The sequence below is a fragment of the Ranitomeya imitator genome, chromosome 4, assembly GCF_032444005.1.
Source record: "Ranitomeya imitator isolate aRanImi1 chromosome 4, aRanImi1.pri, whole genome shotgun sequence".
In the NCBI taxonomy this organism is placed as follows: domain Eukaryota; kingdom Metazoa; phylum Chordata; class Amphibia; order Anura; family Dendrobatidae; genus Ranitomeya; species Ranitomeya imitator.
The window spans coordinates 7,535,114-7,549,657 of record NC_091285.1 but is presented as its reverse complement, the minus strand read 5'-3'; the positions used below and the strand labels follow the sequence as shown (position 1 = coordinate 7,549,657).

Sequence of the window (14,544 nt, the reverse complement as noted above, 5' to 3'; positions counted from 1 at the left end):
GTTTCCTACCTGATTGGTCAGGATCAAAATGTATCAACTATTTATCACTATTCTACATGTTGTGTATTCATGTCCCATATGGAAACAATTGAATTGTTCTGGTTTTTGTTACAATGGCAGATATTCTGGGGGACATTCCCTCCTAGTATTGTAGTGTCTCCTTGTATTCAGATTGTCTCCTCCTTGTATGGGGTTGGATCCTCAGCGATCAGCGTTGTCCCCTCCTTGGGTTGGGATTTGCTCCTGGTTGTGCAAGTATTGAGGGTCCTCCTTATATTAGGGTTGGTTCCTTCTTGTTTTTGGGTTGGCACTTCATTGTATTAAGGGATGCTTCTCTTGTACAGTGGGGAAAAAAGTATTTAGTCAGCGACCAATTGTGCAAGTTCTCCCGCATAAAAGATGAGAGAGGCCTGCAATTGACATCATAGGTAGACCACATGAGCGGAGGACAGAGGAGCCTCTTAAAGAAGAAGTTACAGGTCTGTGAGAGCCAGAAATCCTGGATGCTTTTAGGTGAACAAATACTTACTTTCCACCATAATTTGCAAAATAAATCTTCCCATATCAGACAAGGTAATTTTCTGGATTTGTTTTCTCATTGTGACTCTCATAGTTGTGTTCTACCTATAATGTCAATTACAGGCCTCTCTCATCTTTATGGGAGAACTTGCACAATTGGGGGCTGACTAAATACTTTTTTCCCCACTGTAAGTCAGTTACGGTAATTTTTTTCTTAATAAGGGTTACCCCTCCTGCTCTTTATATTGGGGTTAATTTTTTTTGTTTTGAGGGGTTCATTTATCTTTATATTGAGGTGGCTCCTTGTTTTGAGGGTCACTCCTTATGTTGAGGTTTATTTCTCTTTATATTGGGGCAACCTTCCTTGTATCGGGGTTCTCTCTCCGTTTGGTGCTCAGCCGACGATGCAGGATTTTTTCCGCTCTTCTTCATATTCCAGGAGATACTCCGGGTAGATCTGTTGCTTCTCAAACACCACAAAGATGGAGGGATCAGTGGTGTTGTCCACACAGGAGTCATAATGCTGCGAGCTGCTGCCGGGTCTCAGTGGTGGCAGCTTCATTTGGGGGTTTCCCGTTACGTAGTCTCCCACCAGCACGCGAGCTACGAACATCGCCCGCGTCCCACTAGGCGTCGGTGTGGAGTAGTTATGGGAGTACGAGGCGTCTCGGGCAAAGTAGCTTCCTATGGGGAGAACAACTACAGGTTACAAGAAACTCCTGAGTGATGACATCAGTAATACATTACACATGATGGAAAGCCGAGGCTGTCAGGACATGCTGGGAGTTATGGTTGAACAAGGCTGGAGAGCCACAGCCACTGGTGTAACCAGACTCTGATGAGCTCTGGTGCAAAATGTAACCTTGGGTCCCCACTTTCCACATGTTGGTCAGAAGTATGAACCCTTGTAGTGTTCTAAATCCTATGAGAACAAAGTTATCCCCCCTCCCCTCATTATGTAGCATGGTCCGTCATCCTGGCGCCATCCTGGTATATATCACCCCATCCTGGTATATATGCCCCCCATAAATGGCCAATCCTGATATATATGCCCCCTATACTTAGCCCATCCTGATGTATATGCCCTGCATACTTGGCCCATCCTGATATATATGCTCACCATACTTGGCCAATCCTATTTTATATGCCCCCCATACTTGGCCCATCCTGATATATATATGCTCCCCATACTTGGCCAATCCTGATGTATATGCAATAACCATTCTGCCGCCTCACCATCGCCAGAGCCGCCGCCTCGCCTCTACCTTCTGTCTCTTCCCCACTTTCCCATAGAATGTAAGTCCGCAAGGACAGGGTCCTCTCCCCTCTGTACCAGTCTGTCACTGTAAACCTGCTTACTGTAATCGATATCTATAACCCTGTATGTAACCCCTTTCTCATGTACAGCACCATGGAATTAATGGTGCTATATAAATAATAATAATAATAATAATAATATGCCCCCCATACTTGGCCCATTCTGATATATATGCTCCCCATACTTGGCCAATCCTGATTTATATGCTCACCATACTTGGCCAATCCTGATTTATATGCCCCCTATACTTGGCCCATCCTGATATATATGCTCCCCATACTTGGCCAATCCTGATTTATATGCTCCCCATACTTGGCCAATCCTGTTGTATATGCCCCCCCATACTTGGCCCATCCTGATGTATATGCCCCCCATACTTGGCCCATCCTGATATATATGCCCCCTATACTTGGCCCATCCTGGAATATATGTCACTCATCCTGTCATATTTTTCCTCATTTTGTTATATATGTTTCCCATCCTTTAACAGTGGCATGTGAAAGTTTGGGCACCCCTGGTCAAAATTCCTGTTATTGTGAACAGTAAAGCAAATTGAAGATGAAATGATCTAAAAGGCCTAAAGGTACAGATGGCACATTGCCTTTGTATTTTACACATACAGAAAAATTGTATTTTTTTTTAAATTAAAATTGCAAAAAGGAAAATGAGCAGATGGAAAAGTTTGTGCACGTTTTCAGATTTGTGTACTCATAACTTTGACCAAGGTTTCAGCCCTTAATTATCCTGTTACGGTTATGACTTGTTCACTATCATCGTTAGGAAAGGCCAGATGATGGAAATTTCCCAGCTTTATAATAACCCAGCCTTCTCTAACCTTGTGCCAAAAAACAGCAGCCGTGGGGTCTTCCAAGCAGCTGCCTAGCACTCAGAATGGTGGAGATCCACAAAGCAGGAGAAGGCAATAATAATAATATATATAATAATAATAATAATTTTTATTTATATAGCGCCAACATATTCCGCAGCGCTTTACAAATTATAGAGGGGACTTGTACAGACAATAGACATTACAGCATAACAGAAATCACAGTTCAAAATAGATACCAGGAGGAATGCTACAAGCTACAAACTATGAGGAAAAGGGGAGACACGAGAGGTGGATGGTAGGAAAAGGCAATAAGAAGATAGCAAAGTGTTTACAAGTTGCCCTTTCCTCAGTTTCAAATGTAATTAAGAAATGGCCATTACCAGGAACAGTGAAGGTCAAGATAAGATCTGGAAGACCAAGCTAAGTTTCAGTGAGAGCTGCTCGTAGGATTGCTAGAGAGGCCACTCAGAACCCCCACTTGACTGCAAAAGACCTTCAGAAAGATTTAGCAGACTCCGGAGTTGTGGTACATTGTTCTACTGCTCAGACACACCTGTACAAATATAGCCTTCATGGAAGAGTCATCAGAAGAAAACCTCTCATGCGTCCTCACCATAAGATTCAGAGTCAGAAGTTTGAAAAACAAAATCTAAACAAGTCTGATGTATTTTGGAAACAAGTCCTGTGGATCGATGAGGATAAAATAGAACTCTGTGGCCACAATAATCAGAGGTATGTGTGAAGAAAAAGGGCACAGAATTTCAGGAAAAAACATCATGCCAACCATTAAGCATGGGGGTGGATCAATGAGGCTTTGGGGTTGTGCTGCAGCCATGATACGAGGAACATTTCATGGGTAGAGGGAAGAATGGATTCAATGAAATGTCAACAAATTCTTGATGCAAACATAGCACAATCTGTAAAAAAGCTGAAGGTGAAAAGAGGATGGCTTCTACAAATGGAGAATGATCCTAAACAAATGTCACAATCCACAACCTCAAAAGGCGGAAGATGAAGGTTTTACAATGGCCCTCACAGTCCCCTGACCTAACATCATTGAAAATCTGTGGTGAGACCTTAAAATAGAAGAGGAAGCAAGTGCAGTCCAAGAATCTCACAGAACTGGAGGAATTCTCCAAGAAAAAAAAGGAGGAAAATCCCTCAAAGAATAGGAAGACTCTTGTCTGGCTACAAAAAGGATTTACAAGCTGTGATATGTACAAAAGGGGGCGCTACTAGATACTGCAGGGTGCAGAAACTTTTGCATTTTCCTTATTGTAATTTTCAAAATGTTAAAAGATTTAATAAATATATCTACTTTATAATTGTCTAAGGGTCACTTCCGTCTTTCTGTCTGTCTGTCTGTCTTTCTGTCATGGATATTCATTGGTCGCGGCCTCTGTCTGTCATGGAATCCAAGTCGCTGATTGGTCTCTCCAGCTGCCTGTCATGGCTGCCGCGACCAATCAGCGATGGCCACAGTCCGATTAGTCCCTCCCTACTCCCCTGCCGTCAGTGCCCGGCGCCCGCTCCATACTCCCTGCAGTCACGGCTCACACAGAGTTAATGCCAGCGGTAACTCACTCCGTTACCGCCGCTATTAAACCTGTGTGACCAAGTTTTTACTATTGATGCTGCCTATGCAGCGTCTATACTAAAAAGATCTAATGTTAAAAATAATAAAAACAATAAAAAATCATTATATACTCACCTTTCCCGCTCCTAGCGACACTACGATGACCGCTCCATGCAAGCGGCAGGTTCCGGTGCTAAGGATGGTATGTGACAAGGACCTGCCATGACGTCACGGTCATGTGACCGTGACGTCATCACACCCTGGGACCGAAAGCTGCCGCCTGCACCGCACACAGACGACAGAACTACAAGGGGCCCTCGGAAGGTGAGTATATGTTTATTTTTTATGTTTATTTTTTATTTTTTAACCTGTGACATACGTGGCTGGGCAATATACTACGTGGCTCTGTGCTGTATACTACGTCACTGGGCAATATACTACGTCACTGGGCAATATACTACATCACTGGGCAATATACTACGTGACTGGGCAATATACCATGTGACTGGGCAATATACTACGTGGCTGGGCAATATACTACGTGACTGGGCAATATACCATGTGACTGGGCAATATACTACGTGGCTGGGCAATATACTATGTGACTGGGCAATATACTACGTGGCTGGGAAATATACTACGTGACTGGGCAATATGCTACGTGGCTGGGCAATATACTACGTGGCTGGGCAATATACTACGTGGCTGGGCAATATACTACGTGACTGGGCAATATGCTACGTGGCTGGGCAATATACTACTTCACTGGGCAATATACTACGTGGCTGGGCAATGTACTATGTGACTGGGCAATATACTACGTGGCTGGGCAATATACTACTTCACTGGGCAATATACTACGTGGCTGGGCAATATACTACGTGACTGGACAATATACTACGTGGCTGGGCAATATACTACGTGACTGGGCAATATGCTACGTGGCTGGGCAATATACTACTTCACTGGGCAATATACTACGTGGCTGGGCAATATACTACGTGACTGGGCAATATGCTACGTGGCTGGGCAATATACTACTTCACTGGGCAATATACTATGTGACTGGGCAATATACCATGTGACTGGGCAATATACTACGTGGCTGGGCAATATACTACGTGGCTGGGCAATATACTACGTGGCTGTGCAATATACTACGTCACTGGGCAATACACTACGTGGCTGGGCAATATACTACGTGGTTGGGCAATATACTACGTGACTGGGCAATATACTACGTGACTGGGCAATATACTACGTCACTGGGCAATATACTACGTAGCTGGGCAATATACTACGTGGCTGGGCAATATACTACGTGGCTGGGCAATATACTACGTGGCTGGCCAATATACTATGTAACTGGGCAATATACTACGTGACTGGGCAATATACTACGTGACTGGGCAATATACTACGTGACTGGGCAATATACTACGTCACTGGGCAATATACTACGTAGCTGGGCAATATACTACGTGGCTGGGCAATATACTACGTGGCTGGGCAATATTCTACGTGACTGGGCAACATACTACGTGGCTGGGCAATATACTACGTCACTGGGCAATATACTACATGACTGGGCAATATACTACGTGGCTGTGCAATATACTACGTGACTGGGCAATATGCTACGTGACTGGGCAATATACTACGTAGCTGGGCAATATACTACGTAACTGGGCAATATGCTACGTGGCTGGGCAATATACTACGTAACTGGGCAATATACTACGTGGCTGGTCAATATACTACATAACTGGGCAATATGCTACGTGACTGGGCAATATACTACGTGGCTGGGCAATATACTACGTGGCTGGGCAATATACTACGTGGCTGGGCAATATACTACGTGACTGGGCAATATACTACATAACTGGGCAATATGCTACGTGGCTGGGCAATATACTACGTGGCTGGGCAATATACTACGTGGCTGGGCAATATACTACGTAACTGGGCAATATGCTACGTGACTGGGCAATATACTACGTAGCTGGGCAATATACTACGTAACTGGGCAATATGCTACGTGGCTGGGCAATATACTACGTAACTGGGCAATATACTACGTCACTGGGCAATATACTACGTGGCTGGGCAATATACTACTTAACTGGGCAATATACTACGTAACTGGGCAATATACTACGTGGCTGGGCAATATACTACATAACTGGGCAATATACTACGTGGCTGGGCAATATACTACGTGGCTGGGCAATATACTACGTGACTGGGCAATATACTACGTGACTGGGCAATATACTACGTGGCTGTGCTATATACTATGTGGCTGGGCAATATACTACGTGGCTGTGCAATATACTACGTGACTGGGCAATATACTATGTGGCTGTGCAATATACTACGTGGCTGGGCAATATACTACTTAACTGGGCAATATACTACGTAACTGGGCAATATACTACGTGGCTGGGCAATATACTACGTGACTGGGCAATATACTACGTGGCTGTGCTATATACTATGTGGCTGGGCAATATACTACGTGGCTGTGCAATATACTACGTGACTGGGCAATATACTACGTGGCTGGGCAATATACTATGTGGCTGTGCAATATACTACGTGGCTGGGCAATATACTATGTGGTTGGGCAATATACTACGTGGCTGGGCAATATACTACGTGGCTGTGCTATATACTATGTGGCTGGGCAATATACTACGTGGCTGGGCAATATACTACGTGACTGGGCAATATACTACGTGGCTGGGCAATATACTATGTGGCTGTGCAATATACTACGTGACTGGGCAATATACTACGTGGCTGGGCAATATACTACGTGGCTGGGCAATATACTACGTGGCTGGGCAATATACTACGTGACTGGGCAATATACTACATAACTGGGCAATATGCTACGTGGCTGGGCAATATACTACGTGGCTGGGCAATATACTACGTGGCTGTGCAATATACTACGTAACTGGGCAATATGCTACGTGACTGGGCAATATACTACGTAGCTGGGCAATATACTACGTAACTGGGCAATATGCTACGTGGCTGGGCAATATACTACGTAACTGGGCAATATACTACGTCACTGGGCAATATACTACGTGGCTGGGCAATATACTACTTAACTGGGCAATATACTACGTGGCTGGGCAATATACTACGTGGCTGGGCAATATACTACGTGACTGGGCAATATACTACGTGACTGGGCAATATACTACGTGGCTGGGCAATATACTACGTGGCTGGGCAATATACTACGTGACTGGGCAATATACTACGTGACTGGGCAATATACTACGTGGCTGGGCAATATACTATGTGGCTCTGCTAGATACTATGTGGCTGGGCAATATACTATGTGGTTGGGCAATATACTACGTGGCTGGGCAATATACTACGTGGCTGGGCAATATACTACGTGGACATGCATATTCTAGAATACCCGATGCGTTAGAATCGGGCCACCATCTAGTATATATATATATATATATACACGTATATATAACTCAAAATCTGTAGTAGCCCGCTCTATAGAAATCCACAGTTCTCGCCCGATTTGGGTGAAATTTGGCACACCCCCTCTCCGCCCACAAGGGCAGAATAATGCGCACGTTAAATCTCGCTAGCATCCCCCCGTCATGAGATTGGGGCCCCCGAAGTTAGGCCCTGTGCATATATTGGAGAAATGTGAAGGTGAAAGTAAAAGTGCTGAGGGGAAAACAACAGTTGTGACTGACAGGGACGGATTATAGGACGGCGCCAAAGATTCGCTGCTAAAGGGGCCGCACCGCCACACACAACACACAAACACCATACAAACATCACACAGACAGCACACATGCACCAACCCACAAGCACGACACCACACAAATGCCACAACAAATACCACATGCGCACCACACACAACACACACGCAAGGACCACGCACGCAAGGCAAACACACTCAGATGGATGCATCCTACGCACACGGACGAACATTACTGAGCAGCCATATTGATCAGGCGAACAATGCCTCATAGTAAGATTGTCATTATTGCTTACTATACAGGGAGCTTTCATCACTGAAGCTGCTGAGGTAAAGTGAAAGCTGAGCTCTGATTGGTAGCTATGGGCAAGTAGACCAGTCTGCCTGTGAGGCGGATTTCATTACTGAGATGTGAGCTCCTTCAGGTGACACTGAAAATTTTACTTTAGCTATATATATATAGTCCTAAAATATAAAGGCAATGTGTCATCTGTAACTTTAGCCCTTTTAGAGATCATTTAATCTTTAACTTGCTTAACTGTTCACAGTAACAGTAATTTTGACAAGTGGTGCTCAAATTTTTACACGCTACTGTATATATGTCCCCCATCCTGGTATATTTTTCCACATCTTTGTATATCCCACATCCTGTCTCCCATCCTAGGCCCATCCTGGTGTTTATATTCCCCAACCAGGTATATATGTCTCTCACCCTGGTATATGTGTACATGTCTCCCATCCAGGTATACATGTCTCCCATTCTGAGCCCATCCAGGTATATATGTCTCCTATTCTGGGCCCATTCAGGTATATATGTCTCTCGTTCTGAGCCCATCCAGGTATATATGTCTCCCATTCTGGGCCCATCCAGGTATACGTGTCTCCCATTCTGGGCCCATCCAGGTATATATGTCTCCTATTCTGGGCCCATTCAGGTATATATGTCTCTCGTTCTGAGCCCATCCAGGTATAAATGTATCCCATTCTGAGCCCATCCAGGTATACATGTCTCCCATTCTGAGCCCCTCCAGGTATACATGTCTCCCATTCTGAGCCCATCCAGGTATACATGTCTCCCATTCTGAGCCCATCCAGGTATACATGTCTCCTATTCTGGGCCCATTCAGGTATATATGTTTCCCATTCTGTACCCATCCAGGTATACATGTCTCCTATTCTGGGCCCATCCAGGTATATATGTCTCCCATTCTGTGCCCATCCAAGTATACGTCTCTCGTCCTGAGCCCATCCAGGTATACATGTCTCCCATTCTGAGCCCATCCAGGTATACATGTCTCCCATTTTGAGCCCATCCAGGTATATATGTCTCCTATTCTGGGCCCATTCAGGTATATATGTCTCTCGTTCTGAGCCCATCCAGGTATAAATGTATCCCATTCTGGGCCCATCCAGGTATACATGTCTCCCATTCTGAGCCCATCCAGGTATACATGTCTCCCATTCTGAGCCCATCCAGGTATACATGTCTCCCATTCTGAGCCCATCCAGGTATACATGTCTCCTATTCTGGGCCCATTCAGGTATATATGTCTCCCATTCTGTGCCCATCCAGGTATACATGTCTCCTATTCTGGGCCCATCCAGGTATATATGTCTCCCATTCTGTGCCCATCCAGGTATACGTCTCTCGTCCTGAGCCCATCCAGGTATACATGTCTCCCATTCTGAGCCCATCCAGGTATACATGTCTCCCATTTTGAGCCCATCCAGGTATACATGTCTCCTATTCTGGGCCCATCCAGGTATACATGTCTCCCACTCTGGGCCCATCCAGGTATACATGTCTCCTATTCTGAGCCCATCCATGTATACATGTCTCCTATTCTGGGCCCATCCAGGTATACATGTCTCCTATTCTGGGCCCATTCAGGTATATATGTCTCCCATTCTGTGCCCATCCAGGTATACATGTCTCCTATTCTGGGCCCATTCAGGTATATATGTCTCCCACTCTGGGCCCATCCAGGTATACGTCTCTCGTCCTGAGCCCATCCAGGTATACATGTCTCCCATTCTGAGCCCATCCAGGTATACAAGTCTCCCATTCTGGGCCCATCCAGGTATACATGTCTCCCACTCTGGGCCCATCCAGGTATACATGTCTCCTATTCTGGCCCATCCAGGTATGCATGTCTCCCATTCTGGGCCCATCCAGGTATACATTTCTCCCATTATGAGCTTATTCAGGTATACATGTCTCCCATTCTGAGCCCATCCAAGTATACATGTCTCCCATTCTGGGCCCATCCAGGTATACATGTCTCCCATTCTGGGCCCATCCAGGTCTACATTTCTCCCATTCTGAGCCCATCCAGGTATATATGTCTCCCATTCTGAGCCCATCCTGGTATACATGTCTCCCATTCTGAGCCCATCCAGGTATACATGTCTTCCATTCTGGGCCCATCCAGGTATACATGTCTCCTATTCTGGCCCATCCTGGTGTACATGTCTTCCATTCTGGGCCCATCCAGGTATGCATGTCTCCCATTCTGAGCCCATCCTGGTATACATGTCTCCCATTCTGGACCCATTCTGGTATACATGTTTCCCATTCTGGGCCCATTCTGGTATATATGTCTTCTGTAGCTGTCCAGTGACTTCAGAGTGCAAGCAGCTGGCAGTGTATGACATTACTGCCAAGAGCCCGCAGTCATACGCACGCTGACGTCAGCTGCCGGCCTCTGATTGGCCAGCATCTTGTACTGCAGCGCAGAGATCGGCATTTGCACTAAACGTGCGGCCCCAGCACCCCTCCCATGCGGGCCTTGTCATGGTTGTACCCTCTGCAACCGCGATCATTACACCCCTGGCCACAGCTTGTACATTTCTGGTATTTGTCACAACTGCAAACATAATAAGTAACCTGAAAAGTGTCCCCTGCACTGATACATCCCAATACTGTGTCCATATTCTTAAAGAGACCTGTTATGAAGGCAATCCAGTGACACAGTGTGCCAGCAATCAGAGCACATACAGTGATCTGACAATAACCCAAAAACAATAGAACGAGCTCTGAGACGTGGAATCTCTGTAGACCGCAATACGTGAACCTATCCTAAACACAACTAAAAGGCAGCTGTGGATTGCGCCTGACACTACCTATGCAACTCGGCACAGCCTGAGGAGCTGACTAGCCTGAAGATAGAAAAACAAGCCTGACTTGCCTCAGAGAAATACCCCAAACGAAAAGGCAGCCCCCCACATATAATGACTGTTAGCAAGATGAAAAGACAAACGTAGGGATGAAATAGATTCAGCAAAGTGAGGCCCGATATTCTAGACAGAGCGAGGATAGCAAAGAGAACTTTGCAGTCTACAAAAAACCCTAAAGCAAAAAACCACGCAAAGGGGGCAAAAAGACCCACCGTGCCGAACTAACGGCACGGCGGTACACCCTTTGCGTCTCAGAGCTTCCAGCAAAACGAATTGACAAGCTGGACAGAAAAAGTAGCAACAAAAGCAAAGAAGCACTTATCTAAGCAGAGCAGCAGGCCACAGGAAAGATCCAGAAGCTCAGATCCAACACTGGAACATTGACTAGGAGCAAGGAAGACAGAATCAGGCGGAGTTAAATAACAAAGAAGCCAACGAGCTCACCAGAACACCTGAGGGAGGAAGCTCAGAAGCTGCAGTACCACTTGCATTCTGCAGCCACAGAATTCACAACAGTACCCCCCCCTTGAGGAGGGGTCACCGAACCCTCACCAGAGCCCCCAGGCCGACCAGGATGAGCCACATGAAAGGCACAAACAAGATCTGGAGCATGGACATCAGAGGCAAAAACCCAGGAATTATCTTCCTGAGCATAACCCTTCCATTTAACCAGATACTGGAGTTTCCGTCTAGAAACACGAGAATCCAAAATTTTCTCCACAATATACTCCAATTCCCCCCCCACCAAAACCGGGGCAGGAGGCTCAACAGAAGGAACCATAGGTGCCACGTATCTCCGCAACAACGACCTATGGAATACATTATGTATGGAAAAGGAGTCTGGGAGGGTCAGACGAAAAGACACAGGATTGAGAATCTCAGAAATCCTATACGGACCAATAAAACAAGGTTTAAATTTAGGAGAGGAAACCTTCATAGGAATATGACGAGAAGATAACCAAACCAGATCCCCAACACGAAGTCGGGGACCCACACGGCGTCTGCGATTAGCGAAAAGTTGAGCCTTCTCCTGGGACTAGGTCAAATTGTCCACTACCTGAGTCCAGATCTGCTGCAACCTGTCCACCACAGAATCCACACCAGGACAGTCCGAAGACTCAACCTGTCCTGAAGAGAAACGAGGATGGAACCCAGAATTGCAGAAAAATGGAGAGACCAAGGTAGCCGAGCTGGCCCGATTATTAAGGGCGAACTCAGCCAACGGCAAAAAGGACACCCAATCATCCTGGTCTGCAGAAACAAAACATCTCAGATATGTTTCCAAGGTCTGATTGGTTCGTTCGGTCTGGCCATTAGTCTGAGGATGGAAAGCCGAGGAAAAAGATAGGTCAATGCCCATCCTACCACAAAAGGCTCGCCAAAACCTTGAAACAAACTGGGAACCTCTGTCAGAAACAATATTCTCAGGAATGCCATGCAAACGAACCACATGCTGGAAGAACAAAGGCACCAAATCAGAGGAGGAAGGCAATTTAACCAAGGGCACCAGATGGACCATTTTAGAAAAGCGATCACAGACCACCCAAATGACTGACATCTTTTGAGAAACGGGAAGGTCAGAAATGAAATCCATCGAAATATGTGTCCAAGGCCTCTTTGGGACCGGCAAGGGCAAAAGCAACCCACTGGCACGTGAACAGCAGGGCTTAGCCCTAGCACAAATCCCACAGGACTGCACAAAAGTACGTACATCCCGTGACAGAGATGGACACCAGAAGGATCTAGCCACTAACTCTCTGATACCAAAGATTCCAGGATGACCAGCCAACACCGAACAATGAAGTTCAGAGATAACTTTACTAGTCCACCTATCAGGGACGAACAGTTTCTCCGCCGGACAACGATCAGGTTTATTCGCCTGAAATTTCTGCAACACTCGCCGCAAATCAGGGGAGATGGCAGACACAATGACTCCTTCCTTGAGGATACTTGCCGGCTCAGATAAACCCGGAGAGTCGGGCACAAAACTCCCAGACAGAGCATCCGCCTTCACATTTTTAGAGCCCGGAAGGTACGAAATCACAAAATCGAAGCGGGCAAAAAATAACGACCAACGGGCCTGTCTAGGATTCAAGCGCTTGGCAGACTCGAGATAAGTAAGGTTCTTATGATCAGTCAATACCACCACGCGATGCTTAGCTCCTTCAAGCCAATGACGCCATTCCTCGAATGCCCACTTCATGGCCAGCAACTCTCAGTTGCCCACATCATAATTACGCTCAGCAGCCGAAAACTTCCTGGAAAAGAAAGCACATGGTTTCAACACTGAGCAACCAGAACCTCTCTGTGACAAAACCGCTCCTGCTCCAATCTCAGAAGCATCAACCTCGACCTGGAACGGAAGAGAAACATCTGGTTGACACAACACAGGGGCAGAACAAAAACGATGCTTCAACTCCTGAAAAGCTTCCACAGCAGCAGAAGGCCAATTAATCAAATCAGCACCCTTTTTGGTCAAATCGGTCAATGGTTTGGCAATGCTAGAAAAATTACAGATGAAGCGACGATAAAAATTAGCAAAGCCCAGGAATTTTTGCAGACTTTTCAGAGATGTCGGCTGAGTCCAATCCTGGATGGCTTGGACCTTAACCGGATCCATCTCGATAGTAGAAGGGGAAAAGATGAACCCCAAAAATGAAACTTTCTGCACACCGAAGAGACACTTTGATCCCTTCACAAACAAAGAATTAGCACGCAGGACCTGGAAAACCATTCTGACCTGCTTCACATGAGAGTCCCAATCATCTGAGAAGATCAAAATGTCATCCAAGTAAACAATCAGGAATTTATCCAGGTACTCACGGAAGATGTCATGCATAAAAGACTGAAACACAGATGGAGCATTGGCAAGTCCGAACGGCATCACTAGATATTCAAAATGACCCTCGGGCGTATTAAATGCAGTTTTCCATTCATCTCCTTGCCTGATTCTCACCAGATTGTACGCACCACGAAGATCTATCTTAGTGAACCAACTAGCCCCCTTAATCCGAGCAAACAAGTCAGATAACAATGGCAAGGGATACTGAAATTTAACAGTGATCTTATTAAGAAGGCGGTAATCAATACACGGTCTCAGCGAACCATCCTTCTTGGCTACAAAGAAGAACCCTGCTCCCAGTGGTGATGACGATGGGCGAATATGTCCCTTCTCCAGGGATTCCTTCACATAACTGCGCATAGCGGCGTGTTCAGGCACGGATAAATTAAATAATCGACCTTTAGGGAATTTACTACCAGGAATCAAATTGATAGCACAATCACAATCCCTATGCGGAGGTAGGGCATCGGACTTGGGCTCTTCAAATACATCCTGATAATCAGACAAGAACTCTGGGACCTCAGAAGGAGTGGAT

General features: G+C 45.8%; 1 protein-coding gene across 2 annotated transcripts in view; it reads right to left on the bottom strand.

The window, feature by feature from the left end:
- Window positions 1–770: 770 nt before the first annotated feature.
- Window positions 771–14,544, bottom strand: part of LOC138674968 (zinc finger CCCH-type antiviral protein 1-like) — a 35,715-nt gene continuing 21,941 nt past the window's right edge. For both annotated transcript variants that reach the window (XM_069762850.1, XM_069762851.1), the window contains exon 14: window positions 771–1,203. In XM_069762850.1, coding sequence (XP_069618951.1) covers window positions 914–1,203 — 290 coding nt within the window. In that variant the 3' untranslated portion in view covers window positions 771–913. The remainder of the gene's footprint in view (window positions 1,204–14,544) is intronic.